This window comes from Cryphonectria parasitica (genome assembly GCF_011745365.1).
Source record: "Cryphonectria parasitica EP155 unplaced genomic scaffold M406scaffold_9, whole genome shotgun sequence".
Lineage (NCBI taxonomy): Eukaryota > Fungi > Ascomycota > Sordariomycetes > Diaporthales > Cryphonectriaceae > Cryphonectria > Cryphonectria parasitica.
In genome coordinates this window covers 1,091,507-1,110,292 of record NW_024468917.1, presented here as the reverse complement: position 1 = coordinate 1,110,292, position 18,786 = coordinate 1,091,507, and the positions used below count along the sequence as shown (strand labels likewise).

The 18,786-nt window shown below is 53.5% G+C and overlaps 7 protein-coding genes across 7 annotated transcripts; 4 read left to right on the top strand and 3 right to left on the bottom strand.

The window, feature by feature from the left end:
* Window positions 1-599: 599 nt before the first annotated feature.
* On the top strand, window positions 600-2,419 carry M406DRAFT_342934 (putative MFS transporter; the record flags this gene model as incomplete). Its single annotated transcript, XM_040921816.1, has 6 exons — window positions 600-783; window positions 850-1,020; window positions 1,098-1,193; window positions 1,258-1,417; window positions 1,493-1,751; window positions 1,829-2,419. The coding sequence occupies 6 exons, from the start codon at window positions 600-602 to the stop codon at window positions 2,417-2,419; spliced, it is 1,461 nt and encodes a 486-aa protein (XP_040771723.1).
* A 947-nt stretch (window positions 2,420-3,366) lies between these two features.
* Window positions 3,367-4,581, top strand: M406DRAFT_334363 (uncharacterized protein; the record flags this gene model as incomplete). The annotated part of the gene is made up of 2 exons (XM_040920929.1): window positions 3,367-3,442; window positions 3,521-4,581. 2 exons carry the CDS (start codon window positions 3,367-3,369, stop codon window positions 4,579-4,581), a joined length of 1,137 nt encoding a protein of 378 aa, XP_040771722.1.
* A 209-nt stretch (window positions 4,582-4,790) lies between these two features.
* On the bottom strand, window positions 4,791-5,516 carry M406DRAFT_28869 (family 79 glycoside hydrolase; the record flags this gene model as incomplete). Its single annotated transcript, XM_040918811.1, has 1 exon — window positions 4,791-5,516. A coding segment is annotated over one exon (726 nt), but the record flags the coding sequence as incomplete, so codon positions are not given.
* A 3,213-nt stretch (window positions 5,517-8,729) lies between these two features.
* M406DRAFT_73207 (uncharacterized protein) lies at window positions 8,730-9,587 on the bottom strand (the record flags this gene model as incomplete). Its single annotated transcript, XM_040925609.1, has 3 exons — window positions 8,730-8,857; window positions 9,102-9,311; window positions 9,467-9,587. 3 exons carry the CDS (start codon window positions 9,585-9,587, stop codon window positions 8,730-8,732), a joined length of 459 nt encoding a protein of 152 aa, XP_040771720.1.
* A 346-nt stretch (window positions 9,588-9,933) lies between these two features.
* Window positions 9,934-11,973, bottom strand: M406DRAFT_93571 (uncharacterized protein; the record flags this gene model as incomplete). Its single annotated transcript, XM_040926254.1, has 5 exons — window positions 9,934-10,577; window positions 10,683-11,204; window positions 11,297-11,493; window positions 11,596-11,796; window positions 11,922-11,973. 5 exons carry the CDS (start codon window positions 11,971-11,973, stop codon window positions 10,167-10,169), a joined length of 1,383 nt encoding a protein of 460 aa, XP_040771719.1. The 3' UTR covers window positions 9,934-10,166.
* Window positions 11,974-14,482: 2,509 nt separating this feature from the next.
* Window positions 14,483-16,636, top strand: M406DRAFT_99346 (uncharacterized protein; the record flags this gene model as incomplete). Its single annotated transcript, XM_040926452.1, has 2 exons — window positions 14,483-14,942; window positions 15,120-16,636. The coding sequence occupies 2 exons, from the start codon at window positions 14,483-14,485 to the stop codon at window positions 16,634-16,636; spliced, it is 1,977 nt and encodes a 658-aa protein (XP_040771718.1).
* A 383-nt stretch (window positions 16,637-17,019) lies between these two features.
* Window positions 17,020-18,674, top strand: M406DRAFT_358322 (uncharacterized protein). The gene is made up of 3 exons (XM_040923867.1): window positions 17,020-17,176; window positions 17,309-17,483; window positions 17,679-18,674. Exons 1-3 carry the CDS (start codon window positions 17,134-17,136, stop codon window positions 18,127-18,129), a joined length of 669 nt encoding a protein of 222 aa, XP_040771717.1. The 5' UTR covers window positions 17,020-17,133; the 3' UTR covers window positions 18,130-18,674.
* Window positions 18,675-18,786: the final 112 nt, after the last annotated feature.

Here is an 18,786-nt window from a genome sequence, read left to right as displayed (position 1 = left end):
TTGGACACCTACTACTCATGCTGACAGCTATCTTGAATCCTGTCATCTCTTGTCTGATGCTCTCGTTTTTCCGAGTACAGTACATCAAGAGTTGTTTGTATTGTGAATCCATGTTGGGACATAATGACATCTTACTCGGTCAAATGTGATATCCGTCGTTAGGGGCGTCAGAATTACTGACAGGACAATTAAAATCCCGTACAAAACTTACTGTCTTGCAGATGGTACGATGAGGGCTAGGGCTGATTGCGGGGGTGGGAGTACCAAAGATACAGCATGCTTGGAAGACCGATCCAGTCCATGACTCCAACCCCCCCCCCCCCCCGAGAACAAAACGAGAGGCATAAAACTACGCGATGTCACGCCAGAGCCTTGGTAGCATTTGGAGAATGTCTATGAGCATGACAGAGGTAACTGCCCAACCTCTTTATCAGGAGACAGCGACCGGGAACAGACAGGCGGGGGTTTGGTCTTCGAAACGTGGTGCCGCATCTGTAATCCAGCCCAGCAACGACACCGCTACTTACACATATTCCTATTATTTACATATCAAGTCTATCTTGCACGGATCTGCCTCTTCCTGCAAAGTAGCACTCATCATGGCAATGGCAGGAGAAGACGAGGTCAAACAGAGCCCAGAGGTCTTCCTGGATGCAGAGAAGCAGACACCCGTGGTCTGGGATACCGAGGCCGAGAAGAAGCTGAGGTGGAAGTGCGATCTTCATGTGCTGCCATGTATCTCGCACCTATTCGCCCTGGCCTTCCTTGACAGAACAAACATTGGTGAGCCTTTTGGTATAAACAACGAAAAGAAGACTATAGGCGCAACAGCTGACTTGAACCCCCAAGGCAACGCAAAGATCCAGGGCATGGTGCAGGATCTGAACATGACAGGCCATGACTACAATATCGCGCTTTTCGCATTCTTCGTCCCGTATATCCTCTTCGAGGTCCCAAGCAACATCATCATAAAAAGAATTGCCCCTTCGACATGGCTGAGCATCATCATGGTGCTTTGGGGTAGGTGGCATCAATGTTGAAAGCAAATTTGGCTCAGCTGCTCTGCTTGGCTGACTGGCGACGGGGCTCTTCGTTAGGAATTGCGACTGTTGGCCAAGGACTGGTCGATACCGTTGGAGGACTCATTGCGTGTCGGTTTCTGCTCGGCCTTTTTGAGGCTGGCGTGTTCCCCGGTGAGCAGTGGAACCAGGTCTGTACCCATGTTCCGGGCCATCATCTCACTGACCTTTTGTTTAGGCTGTGTCTACCTGATCAGCATGTACTATACGCGGTTCGAACTGCAATGGAGACTCTCTCTGTTCTTCTCTGCAAGTATCGTTTCCAGCGCCGTGTCCGGCCTTCTGGCGTATGCGATTGCGGATATGAAGGGAGTAGGCGGTTATAACGCCTGGAGATGGCAAGCGATCCCGGAATCCTCCTATTCCAGTTGTCACTAGAAGGAGGGAAGCATTATTGACGAGTTATCTTCCAGGATCTTCATTATCGAGGGGTTATTTACCGTGGTGGTGGGCGCCCTTTCGAAGTTCTTCACAGCAGACTGGCCAGAGACCGCGTCGTTTCTCAATGATGAAGAGCGGGCGATACTCGTGGCTCGACTCGCAAAAGATCACGGTGCTGCCAGGATGGACCATCTCGACAAGCAAGCATGCAAGCGCGCATTCAGCGACTGGAAGATATACTGCAGTATACTGCAGTATCTGGGTATCGTGAACACGGGTTACTCGGGATCAGTAAGGCACATCAACAGGCCTAAACCTTCCATTTCTGGGCCAGTCAGACTAACGTCCTTCTTTTTCTCCCTTCAAAGTTCTTCGTCCCCACGATCATCGAGGAGCTAGGCTACGAAGCTCAACAGGCACAAGCCCGAAGCGTCCCGATCTTCCTCGTGGCAGCAGTCCTGTGCCTCATCACGGCGTACCTCACGGACAGGCTACAGCACAGATACGCATTCACGATGTTGGGGGTGCTGGTGGCTACGGTGGGCTACGTGCTCCTGCTCTGCCAGCAGCACATCTCGGTCGGGGTGCAGTACTTTGCACTGTTCCTCATCGTGGGTGGTGGCTTCACGACGCAGCCGGTTACTCTGGCGTGGCTGTCCAACAACGTCAGCGGGCACTACAAACGGGCCATCGCCTCGGCGATGCAGGTTGGGTTTGGCAACTGCGGTGGAATCGTGGCTAGCAATATCTTTGTGCAGGCGGAGCAGCCTCTGTATCGGACCGGGTACGGAACCAGTCTCGGGTTGGTGTGGTTGTGTGGGATTGCCTGTACGGTGATGTTCTTTGGGGTGTTGCACGAGAATAGGAAGAGGCACCGTGGGGACAGAGATTGGAGGTTGGAAGAGGCTGATGTTGATAACATGGGCGATGATCATCCGTCGTGGAGATTTTCGACATGAGAAAGGGTGTGTTTGCATGTTGTTATCGCACAGTCTTGGGGAGAGGCTTGAAATCATGAGGTTTATGATCGATGGATAAATAAGCGACAGACTTCCTTTAAATCTGCTTAAAGAAGAGAAGGGCATATACGATAAAAGAGGCTTATCAAGGTCAAAAGTAGTTTTGTCTCATCGCCTGGCTAGGCGATTAATTATGTAAGAATGAATAGGGAACAACAAAAATAAGTGAGACAGGTTTGCCCAATGTGCGTAACCAAGATGGTCATCCATGCAAGCCCTTCAAAAGGCCCCCGCACGGGATCGTAGATAATTCGGGCAGTAGTAACATAAAAGCAGTATACAGTAGTATACTTCTCCTCTCAAGGAGAAATGTCGGGATCTAGATGATAGACTGGCTCCATCAGCTTGGTTTGTTGGCAACCTTATCTCGCCCGTCCCACGCGGCCGATCTATTATCTTTCCCCTCGTTTTCTTGTTTGGTCTTTACTGCCCCAACACACACGAGCCATTCCCCGCAGCCGCCGCCGCCTTTCTCTCTCTCTCTCTCTCTCTCCTCAGCTTGGCTTAAGTACTAAGTAATTTAGTACTGTGTAACTGTAGTAGCGGCAATGGCCTATCTCGGAGGAGGCACGCCTCGTATGATTTGGCGACAAACTTATCATCAGACCAAACTTCTCTCAGTCCAGGCCAGCGAGGCACAGGCATGGAGCTACTAATTATGGCACCCGCCGATCCTGGGTGCAGATAGTCATTGCGATTACGGCCTTGCTCATACTACATAGAAATGACGGCTGCTATCGCGAAGTTTGTTATTTAAATAACACATTTGCCAGCATATGTACTCGTCTAAGTAATAGTAGTCATCCTTCTTCTTTCTGCTCGTCTACCTCTATCTCCCTCCCTCCCTCTTCTCTTTCAATCAAGTATCCACTTGTTGTTAAGGCAAGATGGCAGTTGCATCCACCAAATCCACCCTCTATGCCCTCTTCTTCCTCATCGCCGTCGTCTCCCTCGTGGCCGCACGTTTTCTAACGAGGAGGCCTGCAAGCCGACAACCCGACCAACTATCAGGCACAAAAACCCCTGAAAAAAGCAAAACAGGACGTATCCCAGGCGAATGGACCCCCAGCACCTTTGTCACGCCCAAACCTGCTCCTTACCAGGACTGGTCCATCGAGACCACCAAACCCCTCCCCTACAGGGCCTTCCGGCACGGTCCCAAGTACAATGTGACCATGGGCCTGCGGTCGGTGCAGTTCGAGGACTGGATCCAGCTGGACAACCACTTCCCGCGCTACCACGCCGATAAGGCCAGGCGCATCGCCGAGCGCGGAGAGAAGTGCTGCCGCACGGCGCCCGAGGCGTTCCCCGCGGCCGTGGAGCTGCTCGAGGAGCTGACCGAGTACCTACCAGCGCGGTACCCCTCGCTGTACCGGCGGACAGACGTAGGGCTGGACAACATCTGGTCGGGCGAGTCGTTCAACATCGTGGAGCGGCCCCTCAAGGAGGACCCCATCGTCATGTGCGCGCGTCTGGTGCAGGACGACCTGGCGCTCATGTTTGAGCGGCCCGACGGGCAGTACTACCTGCTCGCGGGCGCGATCCTGCTCGCCGGGTTCTGGCGGCTGGAGGACAAGGTCGGGATGCCGCTGTCGGAAATCCACACGTCGGGCGAGGTGCCGCAGTACAAGGAGAAGCTCGAGAAGGGCATGATGAGCTTCTTCAGGCGGCTCAAGTGCGAGGACCTGTACGCGCGCAACAACTACTTCATCCAGGTGGACGACGACCTCGCGTGGAGCTGGAGCATCGGGTCCGAGGACTCTGCCGACATCAGCTGGAACACGGCCGAGAAGAACCGCGCCGTCGAGCACCACTTCTTCCGGTCCGAGAGGCAGACGCTGCGGAGGCTTCCCAAGACTGGGGCCGTGGTGTTTACGATTCGGACGTATTTCCACCCCGTCACGGATATTGCGCAGGAGGACTATGTGCCGGGGAGGCTGGCCAGTGCGGTGAGGAGCTGGGGGTCGGATGTCAGGAAGTACAAGGGGGCGGATAAGTATGGTGAGGTCTTGCTGGAGTATCTGGATCAGGAACATCAGAAGCAACTTGATCGTGGCTTGGATATGTCCAAGGAGGATGAGGTTAGACAGTATCCATGGTGAGTGAGTGAGGTAAGCCGAGGAGGAGTTGGGGTTGCATGGTTGGATTGGATATCATGACCAAATACCACGCTGGATAAATTCAGACCAGAAATTGAGAACCATAGTTCAGAAAAAGGAATGTAGAGAATTTATCCTTCGTACCTATCTGAGCTTTGCTTATCTACATATCATTCTCTCTTTACATTTGTTCTTCCTCAACTCGTCAGGTGCACCAGAACAGCCGAGCTCTGATATACCTCAATGGACACAGACCCATCCACCACGTCCAAGGCCTGCGAGTCATCCCTCACCCCCTTGACCTCCAGCCCAGCGCTCTCATAGGTCCACTGGCTGCCTGCGTATGTGATGGAGTCTGCACTCCCGCCAGCACCAAGCGGGCTGCTCAGCAGGTCGACGGTCACGCTCGTGACACCATCCGGAACACTGACGGTGATGTTCTGGCTGGCCCTGGCCGTGGTCGAGCTCGAGCTGTTCCAGTAATTCAAGTTGACAAATGCAAGCCGCGCGGGGACGCCGTCCTCGAACGCCGCGTACCCGGCCCAGTTCCCCGTGGACTCGTCCTCGATGTCCAGCGCGGCCACCTGCGCGGTGCCGCTGCTGCCTACAAAGTCCGTCACGAACGGCTGCGCGTAGTAGCTGGCAAACACCTGCGGCTGGCTGGTGCCCGACGCCTGGGGCAGCCACAGGTCGAACCCGCTGTGCATGATCTGCTGGAAGTTGAAGCGGGCCACGCCGATGCTCAGGGCGTACAGCTGGAAGTCCACCTGCCACAGGGCGGAGCCCAGGACGGCCTGGTAGGCGTAGTCGTGCGTTGGGTTCAGCGAGTTGCCGATCTCGGACAGGATGTAGGGGATGTCGGGCTTGTTGGCCTGCAGCCAGGCGATGGCGGGCTTGAACAGGTCAAGGTGCGCCGTGATGGAGCTGTGCGTCATCAGCCCGGTCGCCAGGGTCGAGGCGCTGCCGCCGTCGGTCTGGTAGTAGTGATGGGCCACCGTCTTGACGATGTTGTCATCATCGATCCCCAGGCCGAAGCCCGTGGGAACGTCCAGGACCCATGCATCTGAGTCGTCGAAGTGGGCACTTGTGTCAAAGGCCTGGAAGAAGGGCTCTGAGGAGGTGAGATTCACAGCATCCGCGATGGCTGCTGCGTACTTGGTGAAGTTCCCAACGTAGCTCTCGTTGGTCTGCGCCGCCTGGTAGGTGGGCGGGTCCAGGCCCGTGGCTGGGTACAGGTCTGCTTCGTTTCCTGGCTCGAACGAGTGGATCTTGTCGATCCCAATCGCCTCGACCACCGTCGTCGCCCACAGGACTGTCTCGTCGACATCTGTGATGGCCATCGGAGTCTGGATGATGTACTGTGCATTTGCGAAGTTCTTGGTCAGCTCCCAGTACGAGGGCCCAATTGTTGTGCCCCCGATATCTTGGTAGTTGTAGACCTCAGCACGAGGCAGTGCTGGGTCGGTCTGGTTTTCGATATAATACGCATAGTCGGCTCTTTTGTATTGGGGGAGTCAGCAATGAGAAGAATATTCAACTAAGCTTCAACGCAAAAGAAAAGGAAGAAGACGAGAGAAACTCACGAGGTTCCGCCTAGCCTGATCAGGGGCTTTCCGCCAGTACGGTTGGTGATGGCAGCAATCAGGTTGATGGAGAACTCATTTGCGTTCCCGTCAGCGTCTAGAGCATAGTTCCAGAGCGAGGCCTGCTCAAAGGCAAACCCAGCAAAGTCCGGGTCGACAATGCCCGACGCATTCGAAGGCACACTAGAGGGAACAGAGACATAAGGCTGGGCCGCTGTACAAGCCGTCAGCCATGCGAGGACCTGCTGCAGGTATCGAGGGACCTTGTTGGACGCCATCTCAACCGCTCTATCTAGCACTGCCTGATTAGAGGAACTAGCAGAGCTCATGGTAGCTGCTTCTGCCCCTCCTCCTTCTCCTTGGTTGAGGTTCATATAAATAGGATTTCGAGATGAGCAGCAGCTAGGAACCAGGAGCACGTCTTCTGTTGGACGCATGGCGACGTAAACATGCATGTGGCTTCGGCAACTCCCCGCCACAGCGGCACTGGGTCTTGTAGCCCTGGACCAACTTGTCCCAAATTGCCTTGATGATTGGTCTAAAGAATGGTCTGCTGTGCTCACCCAGGCATCACGCGATTCGAACTGCAGCAAGCCCCCCCAGTCGCAGTGGCATGGGATTCAGCTCAGTGCGGTGAGGGGAGGGATAGCACTACACATAGTATTAGGTACTGTACATCCAATACGGGAAATAGAAAGGAGGAGGTTGGGGATTTCCGACCCGTGAGAGAGGGGTGGAGAGGGAGGCTCTGACGCTATGACATACGGTTCGCGTCTGTGTGTCCTCCTTGAATAGTACAATAATACAAGACCTTCGAGGTCAAAGGAGGTGTGAGTTCATCCCTGACCTTATCGGATGTCGGAATAAAATCCCCGCAAGTCGGTCTCACGTCTTAGACAGGGGCATGGCACGTCATCGGACCCGCAGCATCGATGGTATGCAATCGATAGTTGATGAAGAGTACTATAGTAGAAGAGTAGAACGAGACAAGGCAGAAGTTCTGGGTTCGGATCCTGTTGCAGTAAGAAATCGCCTGATCCTCAGTGCAGTGGCTCTGTCAAGTCTGGCAGAAGAGAATCACCAGAATTTCTCAGTTTGTGCCAGGCACAGCTCGCATGCAGTGCCGGGTCTTTCATTTGCGACAAGGCACCCCTGAACCCAGGATCCTACTTTTCGTTTTCTTTTCTGTTTCTTTTCTTCTGGAGAACAAAGCATACACCGCCGTCCGGGTTACATCAGCCGATATAATAAAGTCCGCAGAACAGGACGAACGTGGAGACCAGGACGACGCGCGTCTACGTACCCAGGTAAGTAAGTACTTTCAAGCAAATGACAGGGCCAAAAGGCTAATCATAACTATTCTGGCCAGGGGAAATTATCCTTCATGCCATAAACTGGGTAGATAGTATTGTGTACATATCTCAATCTCCCAAACTACACTCAGTTTCGCTGGAGCATAATTTATGATAGATCAACGAACCTACATTCATAGAGCCAATTCTTATTCAACCATCTTGGTGAAGATCCCTCCCTCTCCTTGATAATAAAATCAAGCCACTCACCAAACAATTCGGCTGTGTGCGTGTGGCTTTGGCTGAGGAGGTGTAGACTATACAGATCTGTGTGAGCTAAGCATTACATGGCTCGGTACAATGCGCATAAATGATTTCTGGAAAGGTAAAATCTCTGGTAGGGCCAAGATTACTATAGATCTCTTAATAAATATAGGTCATGGATGCTGAAATGGATGGTATATCTCTGAGGCCCTATTGATTTTCCATCCACATGCAATTTATGGACTTCTCTGAGGAATGGAATTTCTCTTGAGAAGTCTCTCGACCTAATGTGGCAGAGCAGTAGTAGGAGTGCATTTCTTGAATGCATAGTACCTGATGTTAAGCAGAGGAGACACAAGAACTGAGGCGAACCGTCAAGCATCATATAAACTCTGCTCAACTTTGAAAAATTATATCGCATTTATAGTTCCTGGGTGTAGTTTGTGGAGCTATGTATATGAATGTATATATATATATCTATAGTTTACTTAATTCTGACGTATCCCCTATCTTGGTCTGCCTCTTCAAAGATCTGTGTCTGTGATTTAGAAGTACACATTGAACAAGATGATGACCTGCGCGGGGTATGGACCATGGTTTTGGCAGTGGCTTGATTGTATGTGTTGAGATGAATGGTCTGACCAGCACAAAATTTGCTTTGAAATACTTCAGACTGTCAGTGAAGAGTGTCAACGATCACATTGCTAGCTCCAGTGCTTCCTGAAGAGTATGTTGACCGACTCTGAGCTCAAGAAAATGCTGTTCTCGAGATATTGACTATGGATAGCTCTGGTAATTCACCAGGTAAGCGAGGAATCTCTTGCTATTCCTTTCTTTTCCTATTTCCATCTCCTTTCGCTCCCGTGTCTCTTCCTCGCACAAGGCTGCAATGTGAACATCGCAAACCGAACCGCTTTGAATCCCTGACCTAAGCCAAAAATCCCATCTCTGACGGGCGTATTTCGAGGTGCATTCCTTATCACGCTGCTCCACCCTCAACGCACTGCACGAATCAGCAGATACAGGGCAGATGCAGTGTTTGATAGTTGCTACACGTCCCACTAGCCGGCGTGTCGCTGCCCGTCTGGAGGTAGACCTGCCAGTAGTCCGCATCCAGCTCGCAGGCGAGGAAATTCAGTTCTGTGCACAGAAGACCCAGTCAGCCTAGCCTCATACCCTCTTTCCATTGCCAGCATCACTCCCTCGGGTCAAGTCTTTCAAGGAAACCCGGCTCTTCCCTTCTCCACTTCCTCGATTTCTCTCTCTCTCTCTCTCAAAAAAAAGAACAAATAAAAAGACCAGAGAGCGACTGAAGGGAAACAGCAGGGCGAGAAGCCGGAAGGGGCTATCATCAGTTGGATATCAAGCTATTGTTGCGACTCACGTCTTCCATATATACTCGTTTCTGCCGTGACAATCGTGTCTCCCTCGAGTGTCCACTCGCTCATCGTAGCAGCAGCCCCAAAGGTAAGCGTCTTATACGACGTCGTGTCATTTCCCACGTTCAGGTACAAGGATGAATTCGTCGACTGGATCGTTCCGTTGACAGTAAAGTACTCGGACGTCGTCTCCGGGCCTACTGTGGCGAGGGTATCTTTGAGATCATATACGCCGTCAGCCTTCTTTGGGAGTGCGCGCTGCTCGATGGATGGTTTCCACTCATGTGAGATGTCTCCTTTCTGTGGTTCTCTATAACTCCCCCAAATTTGTGTTGGTGGGTGGTGCAGTGTTAAGGCGAGGGGAACCTACTGTTTCCAGAGTAGGCCTGCAAGTAGTAATGCAAGATTGGATCCTCAACCGAGCGAATTTGCTGCGGTTCCGCCAGCGCAGCGAAAGGAAGCGCCAGCGTGACGAGCAGTGCAGGCAACATCGTGAGGTGGCTGTGTGGGCGCAACAATAAAACTATCGAGGAAGAAACAAAAGAGAGAGAGAGAGAGGCGGTTCAGGCTGCGAACACAAGAGCAGGGGGTATAGAGCGGCTCTGTTACTTATAGACCGGACTACTAAAGCAGCGAAAGACGACAGCCAGATCCTAACTGGGCTGCTGCTGCTGCTCGGCTCAGACTGGCAGTGTTGTGTCGGATAAATTGGCTGATGGTCCCTGAACCGTCCATCACGGAGCCAGGCGTCCGAAATAGCCTGCTTGTAGTTGTACGTCAACCACCCAGTATATTCGCTCATGTACACAAACGCACATACATCACCTCAACGAGGACGCTGTGAAACGGTACTATCATTGTGAAAGCTCTAAGCCCGCTATCCCATATGAACAAGAATGCCAGTCCAGCGCCATTCATTAACAAATAAGAGAAAACAGACAGAAAAAACGGGAAACAATATTCGGTATCGAAAAGGAGACACTTCTAGACCCGCCCAGAGAACTGATTGACAACCCAAGAAGAAAAAATACCTATTTCTCGTGAATAAGGGGAATCGGAACTAGCAGTGTTCATAATGCTGTATTCCCCATGACCAAGAGAAGCAGCATGCCGTTCAGCGCAAAGACAGTAACAAAAGTGACGGAGATGACGACCCGATTCGCCAGGCTGAGGCTGTCCCACCTCGTCATGGCTATTGCGAGCGCGGTACAACCACACCCGATGGAGACGACCGCGCCTAGCGTGGCGCCGGCATCGACCTCGACCCGCAGCTTGTGCCTCCCCGTGAGGATCAGCACGGTGGCGATGCCTAGCAGCAGGAAGGCCATGGCAAACAGGCCGCTGGTGGCGAGGAATAGCACGCGGTCCTTGTAGACGTACATGCGCTGGTCATGGATGCTGGGCAGGGAGGCGTAGTGTGTCTGGTAGCCTGACGGGAACTCCTCGGAGCTCGAGTAGCCGGGGCCGAGGTCTGCCTCGTCCTCAGCATCCGTCTCGACGGCGGTGCTGGAGTCGTTGCCTCGGCTAGGCGGCGACAGACGGCCCGGTGGGCTAGTGAAGTAGCTGTGGTCGCCAGGGGAGGGTACGGAGCCTGTCGAGCCGTAGGTCGAGTCGCTCCGCTGTCGGCCGAGGAGGGATTGACGCTCTGGTTCGCGTGATGTGACCCACGAGCGGGCTTGCGAGAAGGGTCTGGTGAATGCATGCAGTATGGCCTTGAGGTCTGCATTAGTCGTCTCGTCCTCAGGGTGAACGTATATTGCGTAGTTGTCCTCCATGTCGCCGTTTTCGCTGCCGTTGTCGTACTCGTTCCAGTAGCCGATATTCTCCTCCCTCGGGGGGTGGAACATATACGTTCGCGGTGGCCCCGAGTTAATTCTCACCCGCCGTAGGGACTGACGTGGGCTAACCGATTCGGAGTCGGTGATGTGTTCGTGATCAGGAGTTGGGGATTGAGGTAGGCTTCGCACGGGGGTCGAATCGCGGATCGTGGATAGTACTTCCTCGTACGCTCGCTGTAAAGGCTGGAGGTCCTTTCTGGTGAAGCTCTTGGGCTGGTCCAGAACGTTATCTCTGAACCGAGCGCCCAGCGTGCTGGAGCCGGTCCATTTCTGCCGAGACACGTCAGTCATGTTTCTCCATCCACCCCTAAATCTGCCATGTGTTCCCTCCTATCTATCTTTTGTCGTATCAGAGCACGGACCTTGTATTTCTTGAGGAGTTTGCGAAAGGCGATGGTCTGCGCGCCGACAAATCTCTCGAGGTGTTGTATGTCCTCACCGCAGTCTAGGACTTGGCGGCCAAGTCTCGTAAACTTGCGATGCCGCTTCCTAGATGTGTTCTCTCGTTGTGTATTGGCGCAGCGTAGGATGAGTCGGTGTGTCTCGTCAGAGAGGTGCTCTGTGTGTGGTTTGACGACGTCAGTTCTACCTGGTCTGCCCAAGGGCCAAGCGGCCGAGCAGGGCAGGGCTCGTAGAAGAAAAGAAGAGGGGATATGCGTACGGAGCCGGCGGTTTATCTCGTCTGCCTTTGCGGTGACAAAGAGACCGGCGCGGGCATGTTGATTGCAGAGTTCGTTGTAAAGCTCGTTCTCGACCTTGGCAAGGTGGGTGTCGGGCTGGCCAGGTATGGCGACCGCTCTGGCCTCGCCTTTTGTGGTGTGGACTTTGATATAATGCTTGAGGGAATTGTAGTCGATATTATCTGTAGAGAGAGAAAGAGAGAGTTAGAAAAGGAAGAAATCAGTTGTCAGTAACACGTCGAAAGAAAAAGTCAAGATCGCATGGGTTGAATTTGCACTCTGTGATGGGGGCATAATGACGACGTACGGAGGCTCCATTCTGGCACCGATTCCCTCTCAAACTTCTGTCCGTACTTCATCGCCTTGTTCCCGTCCGACCTCTTGTTTGTGGCCGAACCGAGCTGCCACCAAGGTACACACACACAGCGTGCGTGGACATGCGCGAATCGGCTGTGTCGGATGCTGATGTACCCCGAAATCGATACAAAAGTGACGTCGACAAAACAGGGAATTGGAGAACAAGGAAATAAATTAAGGAAGGGGTGGTTTGGGGGGGAGGGGCGGGATAAGTGTTACTGTTAGCGGAGCCGCTGGTAGAAGGATTTCAGGGGTCAATCGATCTCCATGCGATTGATTGGGGCAGGATGGCAGGACTGAAAAAGCAAAAGGACGAGATGAATATTTGAGGCCTCACAAGAAATGTGTCAGTCACTGAGGAAAGGCTGGGATGATCGTTATCTACTAAGTACTTAGTTAACGACTTGAGTAAAAAATGGGAGGGGCGGGAACCATCACAAGCTCTCAGGCCGGCCTTCCCAACGTCACATCCGTCTAGACATTCATGATGCAAAAGTTAATACTATGGTCCATGGCAAGACGTTCTTATCACGTATCGAGCCAGGTGCAGGGAACAAGGGGCTGAGATAGACGGGGCCTTGACTGTGGTTCAGCGGCTTGGAAACCAAGGGTTTGTGCCACAGTGACAAGGTCTAGGCCTTTTTGGCCTTTTCGTTAGCATGGCCGTTCGAATCAAACCTCCCGCCCACCACCACCACCACCCATCACCACAACAAGTATCCATCCACACATGTTTCGGACTTGAAGAGTCAAAAGTCAAGATCGCCAAGACCAATACCTGACTTCTAGCTCCAATTTTGGGTTTGTTTCTTCTCTCCTTTCCTGCTTTTACTTTTGATTTTCCTTTCCCGCCCCCCCTTCTCTTTCCTTCCCTCAAATTCAATGGGTCTAACGTAGGCTGTTGGCCTGGCTATAGATTTCATACTTGATCCTACGTTGTGCTGGACGAGGAACTTGAATGCAAGGCAACACACCTCGATCCACAAACCGCACATGCCCCGGCGGCTTATCCGGGCCGCATCCAGCCGGCTCGTTTTCAATCGCGGCCGCAGTTTGTTCCTTCAATAGAGAATAGAAACAACGAGGGGCCAGGAAGGACAAGAGAAAGAAAGGAAAAACCCCTTGTTGTGGTGAGCAATTCAGTCTGTATTATAGTATACTCAGCGATCTCGACCGTGAGTTCTGGTGTGTACACCCGCATTAGCCTCCCGTCCCGTCAGACCCGAGGCGTCTGGTGCAATCCAACGGTCTGCCATGGCGTCCCTCACCGACGTTGCTATTGTCAAGCCATAATGACATCTCATATTCACGAGTGTCTGAGATGGGAAGAGAAACATACGAGATATATGGCTGGACTCGTAATGAGAATCTGCTCTCGTGACGTCGTGCCTCATGGAGAGAAAAGAAGAAGACCTGCTGCAACTATCGCATGAATACAAGGCTGGCAGATGCAACACCACTTTTTGGTCAACCCCACTCCCCTCTCTTTTTACGTGGGCCCCACCTGCATAGATAGATTGTCCAGATTGTGACACCAAAAGGTCGAGCTGTTGACTGGGCTGGACTCGAAGAAGGAAAACTCTGCCGCTTTGACCAAGAACACACGCTGTTTGGTTGGTGTATTTACCCGAATCAACGGGTTGCCTCTGAGAATGTTCCACCACATTTTACCGGGTCAGCCAGTGCTCTCTGTCTGGCGTCCAGGACTTAGGAGCTGATGGTGGCTTGGACGTTGTGCGCAGAACCAGTGCGGAACTGCTGCAGGACCTCTGTGGGACCACCTTTGTGCATGAGGTTGTCTATTATGATTGTACGAAGTATTGAGCGACTGCGTCTTCACTTTCTTCGAACGGCTAAAGGATAATTCCAGGGTCCGTGACAACGTGAGAGAAACTTACCCCGAGTTGCACCGGTTAGCCGGTAGTACTGCGGCACTACTCCAGGAGGTTGTCAGGCTAGTGTTAGTGCTACCCCTCCAGCCCTCTGCCCTCGTGCCCCTGTACCACAGTACCATACGTGCCATATTAGTGCTATGTGGTATACATAGTAGTTAAGTTCAGCAGCTCACCAATACGGGGTGGGGTATCCTAGCGTTTCCCCATCCCCCACCTACCTAGCCTGCCAGCCAATAATCCACAGCGGCTCAAGCCCCCCCCTACGTGAAAATTTTAAACTCTTATGAATTTTTCTTGTTAGCACCTAGCAAGCAAGCAAGCAAGCAGCAGCAGGGCCAGATTGGCAGGGTCGCGCAGTGAAAAAGAAGGAAGAAGAAGAAAAAGCTTCTTGTTTTGAGTTTTCAAGCCGCGCGCCAAGCCAAGCCAGCCCAACAACGACACACCCTTTTTCCTCTTCTCCCGACCGTTACAAACCGCTGGCCCCGACATGGCCGCAGCAGAGGGCAGCACCACGTCGTCCTCACTGGCATCAACCTCCTCCAACACGCTTACCCACGCCCACGATAACCCTGGCATCATGGCCGCCATGGTCACTTCGCCGCACGAGACGGCCTCGATGCTTGCCTTCCTCGATGCCCTCCGGGCCGAGAACAGACATACTTTCCTCCAGCCGCCCGCCTCCGTGTCTACGGCGGGGCTACACTGGGCCAAGCATGCGCTGGACGCGTTTGCGGGCCAGGTAGGCGACGAACAGGCGGCGAGGAGGCTGAGGGAGAAGAAAAGGAAGAGGGAGGCCGGTAGCGGCAGTGGGGATGTGCTCAAGATACGGCGGCTGCACGTGGAGGGCTTCGAGACGGGCCAGGTGTGGCAGCAGGCTAGAAGAATTATCCAGTCCGCGCTGCAGGCCTCGAAAGACTTGCTGGCAGAGCTGGAGGAGGATGGCCAGTTGCTCAAAGAGGGAGACGTGATCGACGACGTGGATGGACATCTCAAGAGGGGGCGGTACGATGAGAATGCGTCCGACGTCAGCTCGCTCAACGGAGGGGAGGAGGAGGGTGACGACGACGACGCTGTCAGTGGGTCTGGCCAAGAGGACTGGGAGGATGCCGAGTCCCAACAAGATGATGAATTGTCCACAGAGGAAGACGTCGAAGACATTGAGGCCCTGGACGATAACGAAGAGCTCGACGAGGACGGCCTGGAAGAGGATGAAGAAGATAATATCAACCAACCTACCGGAATCTATGTCGAAGATCCGAACGGCTTGAATGACGGGTTCTTTTCGATAGACGACTTCAACAAGCAGTCCCAGTGGTTTGAGGAACAGGACTACAAGGCCGACCCACATACAGATCAGGCAAGCGAGGATGAAGACATCAACTGGCACGGGGACCCCTTCTCGGAGCCCCAGGGCAAACTAAAGGGCAGAAAATCCAATGACGACGAGGAGGAAGATGGTCTGTCAGGTCTTGAGGACGAAGGGGATGATGATGATGACGAAGCCGGTCCAACTTTTGGCGACATGGACCTCGACGCTCCAGAGGGCGCGAGCGACGATGAGGCGGGCAACTTGGCGGACGGGCTTGAGGGAGACATGGGCATGGATCTTACCGCCAATGACATATTCTACAAGGACTTTTTTGCGCCTCCGCCCAAGAAAGCCAAGAAAGGCGAGAAGCCTAGAAAGTCTCAGCCACAGCGACAAGCAGCGCCTGATGACCAGGACATAGAGAGGGCCATGGGCGACGTGCGGCGCGATCTCTTCGAGGACATGTCAGAACACTCTGATGAGGAGGATGCGCTCTCAGACGTCTCCGCAGGAGACCCCAAGTCCCGCAGATCGGCCCATGAGAGACGACAGGCTAAACTGGCCGAGGAGATCAGCAGGATGGAGTCTGAGCTCGTGGCCAAGCGGGCATGGACGCTTTCCGGCGAGGCATCAGCTGCCAGCCGGCCGATGAACTCTCTCCTGGAAGAAGACCTCGACTTTGAGCACGCGGGCAAGCCGATCACGGTCGTCACCGAGGAGGTCAGCGAAGAGATTGAAGACCTCGTCAAGCGCCGCATTATTGCCGGCGAGTTCGACGAGGTCGTCAAGCGACGGCCTAACGCCGACGTGCCTGCCGACGTGCGCCGTGGCCTGATCGAGCTGGACGACTCCAAGGCGAAGCAGAGCCTCGCAGAGATCTACGAGGAGGAGCATGTCAAGAACGCCAACCCAGACTCGTACGTCAGTGCCAAGGACGAGAAGATGCGCCGAGAAGAGAAGGAGATCGAGAATATGTGGAAAGATGTCTCTTCGAAACTCGACGCCCTCAGCAGCTGGCACTACAAGCCCAAGCCGGCCGCGCCGTCCCTGACCGTCGTGGCTGACGTGGCCACGGTCACGATGGAGGACGCACAGCCCACCACGGCCCAGGGCGTCAGCGGTGGTGAGAGCATGATCGCCCCGCAGGAGGTATATGCACCAGGCAAGGATGACAAGGCGGACAAGAGCGAGGTGGTGGCCAAGAGCGGGCTGCCGGTCGCAAGACAAGAGATGAGCCGTGAAGACAAGCTGCGCAGGCGGAGAAGAGAGAAGGAGAGGATCAGGAAGGCCGGCGGTGAGACTACAAAGTTGTCCAAGAAGGCGCAGGAGAAGAAGGATACCATGGCGGACCTGAAGAAGGGCGGCGTCAAGGTGATCAACAAGAAGGGCGAGGTGTTGGACATGGAAGGCAATAAGTCACAGGAGGCGAGGGCCTCGACCAGTATCAGCTTCAAGCTCTAGGCTTGCTTGATTCCATCATGCGATCTTCAGTGTTCAGCTGTCTATCGAAGAACATTTCTCTGTACAAGCAATTTCTTGCTCATTAGGATTCTACCCCTTTTTAAAACTTGACGTCCTCTACACTTTGTGTTTTGGTCCGCTCTGAAAAGGTGCACGGACCATCGGTTGAGAGAAATTGTTAGTGATCACTTGTGACGTCCAAGACCCGAACAAGCGCAGCTCGATAGTGTGGACCCCCATCTCGATACCGACCACCCAATCAGGACCGACGTTTTGGTGAGCCAGAGGCGACTTTTACCGCACAGCAGCAATAGCAGCACTCAACGACACCGTCCCAAAAGGTGTGCCGTACAAGTACAATCGTCAACGACCACCCCCCTCTCCACCAACCCACCCCCCACGGTGACCACCATCCTCTCCACTCTGCTTTCTCTTCCCTGAATTCCAACAACAGAGAGGAAGTCATTCAGGTTCAATTCGCTCTCCACACCCTAACAATGGCGAGCGCATTACGGACATCGGCCTCCATGGCCCTGCGAGGTGCGTTGGCGAGAAGAAGCTTTACCTGATGGAGCGAGAAAGAGACAGAAAGATAGGACAAGAGGGATTTGCGTAATGCTTGAGCTACAAGAAGAGATTACTGACTGAATGATTGCGACTATCCAACAACAGCCAAGCCGACGACGTCCCTCATACCCTTCCGCGTCGCCGCCGCGTCCATCTCCTCCTCCTCCAAGAACAATGCCGCACAGGTCCAACCCCACGCCGGTGCCTCGACGGGTCTCCAGCCGAAGCAGGTTCCCCTCGCGAGCCAGGAGGGCACCAAGGGAATTGTTCAATATGCCCTGTACGTCTTTTCTTCGCTTCAAAGGAATCCCCTTCACAGCTGGCCGCAAAACTCTTTGTCTCTCGTTATTGTTATTTAGAACGTGAAAAAGGGCAGGGGTTCAAAAAACAACAACAGAAGAGCAAGAAGGAGAGGCAAGACATAGAAAGAAGAAGAAAAATAAGCTGACTCCCTCTCGTGTGTGTCTCTTTCCAGCACCACCCTCGACCAGATCGTCAACTGGGGCCGCCAGTCCTCCCTCTGGCCCATGACCTTTGGCCTCGCCTGCTGCGCCGTCGAGATGATGCACCTCTCGACCCCGCGCTACGACCAGGACCGCATGGGCATCATCTTCCGTGCCAGCCCTCGCCAGTCTGACGTGATGATCGTCGCCGGCACCCTGACCAACAAGATGGCCCCCGCCCTGCGCCAGGTCTACGACCAGATGCCCGACCCGCGCTGGGTCATCTCCATGGGCTCGTGCGCCAACGGCGGCGGCTACTACCACTACAGCTACAGCGTCGTCCGCGGCTGCGACAGGATCGTCCCCGTGGATGTCTACGTGCCCGGCTGCCCTCCCACCAGCGAGGCCCTCATGTACGGCATCTTTCAGCTGCAGAGGAAGATGAGGATGACCAAGATCACGAGAATGTGGTACAGGAAGTAAGAGGAAAGGAAAAAGAAAGAGAAAAGACAGAAAAAAGACAAGGTCGAGATTTTTCTTCTCATTTTTGGTGGTTGTGTAAGGGGAATGCCATGGAATGGAGTGGAGTGGTAGAAACCCTGAGCGTTCGCCGCCGGTATGGCGAGAAGAAAGGAAGGGAGAGAGGGTGGAGGGTGAGGATTAGAGACCTGGCTGGCCTGGACTGGCGGACATCACAAGACGACGAGATCTACCGTGGGGAAGAGAGAGGAAGAGAGAGGAAGAGAGAGGAAGAGAGAGGAAGAGAGAGGAAGAGAGAGGAAGAGAGAGGAAGAGAGAGGAAGAGGAGAAGTGTGAGAGGTATCAAATACACAGCTGCTGATCCCCAGCTGCCTGTCGTTTCATTTATCGTGTTTTTGTTCTTGTCACTTGCCTATGTGCTTTGTACATATCTAGAGACGCGGTCGGAGGTGGGAAGGGAGAGAGAGGGAAGGGAAACAAGAGCGGGAAAACCGGACTGGTCAAATAGATGGACATGGAAGCAAAATAGGAAAAAGAAACAAAACCCCAAACTACCAACCAACAACCATGTGACAGCCGGGAAAGAGATCTACATAGATGAGAACTTCCTTGTCTAGGGGCACCTCTCACCATGTGCGCCAAGGTTAAGTATTCCTTTCC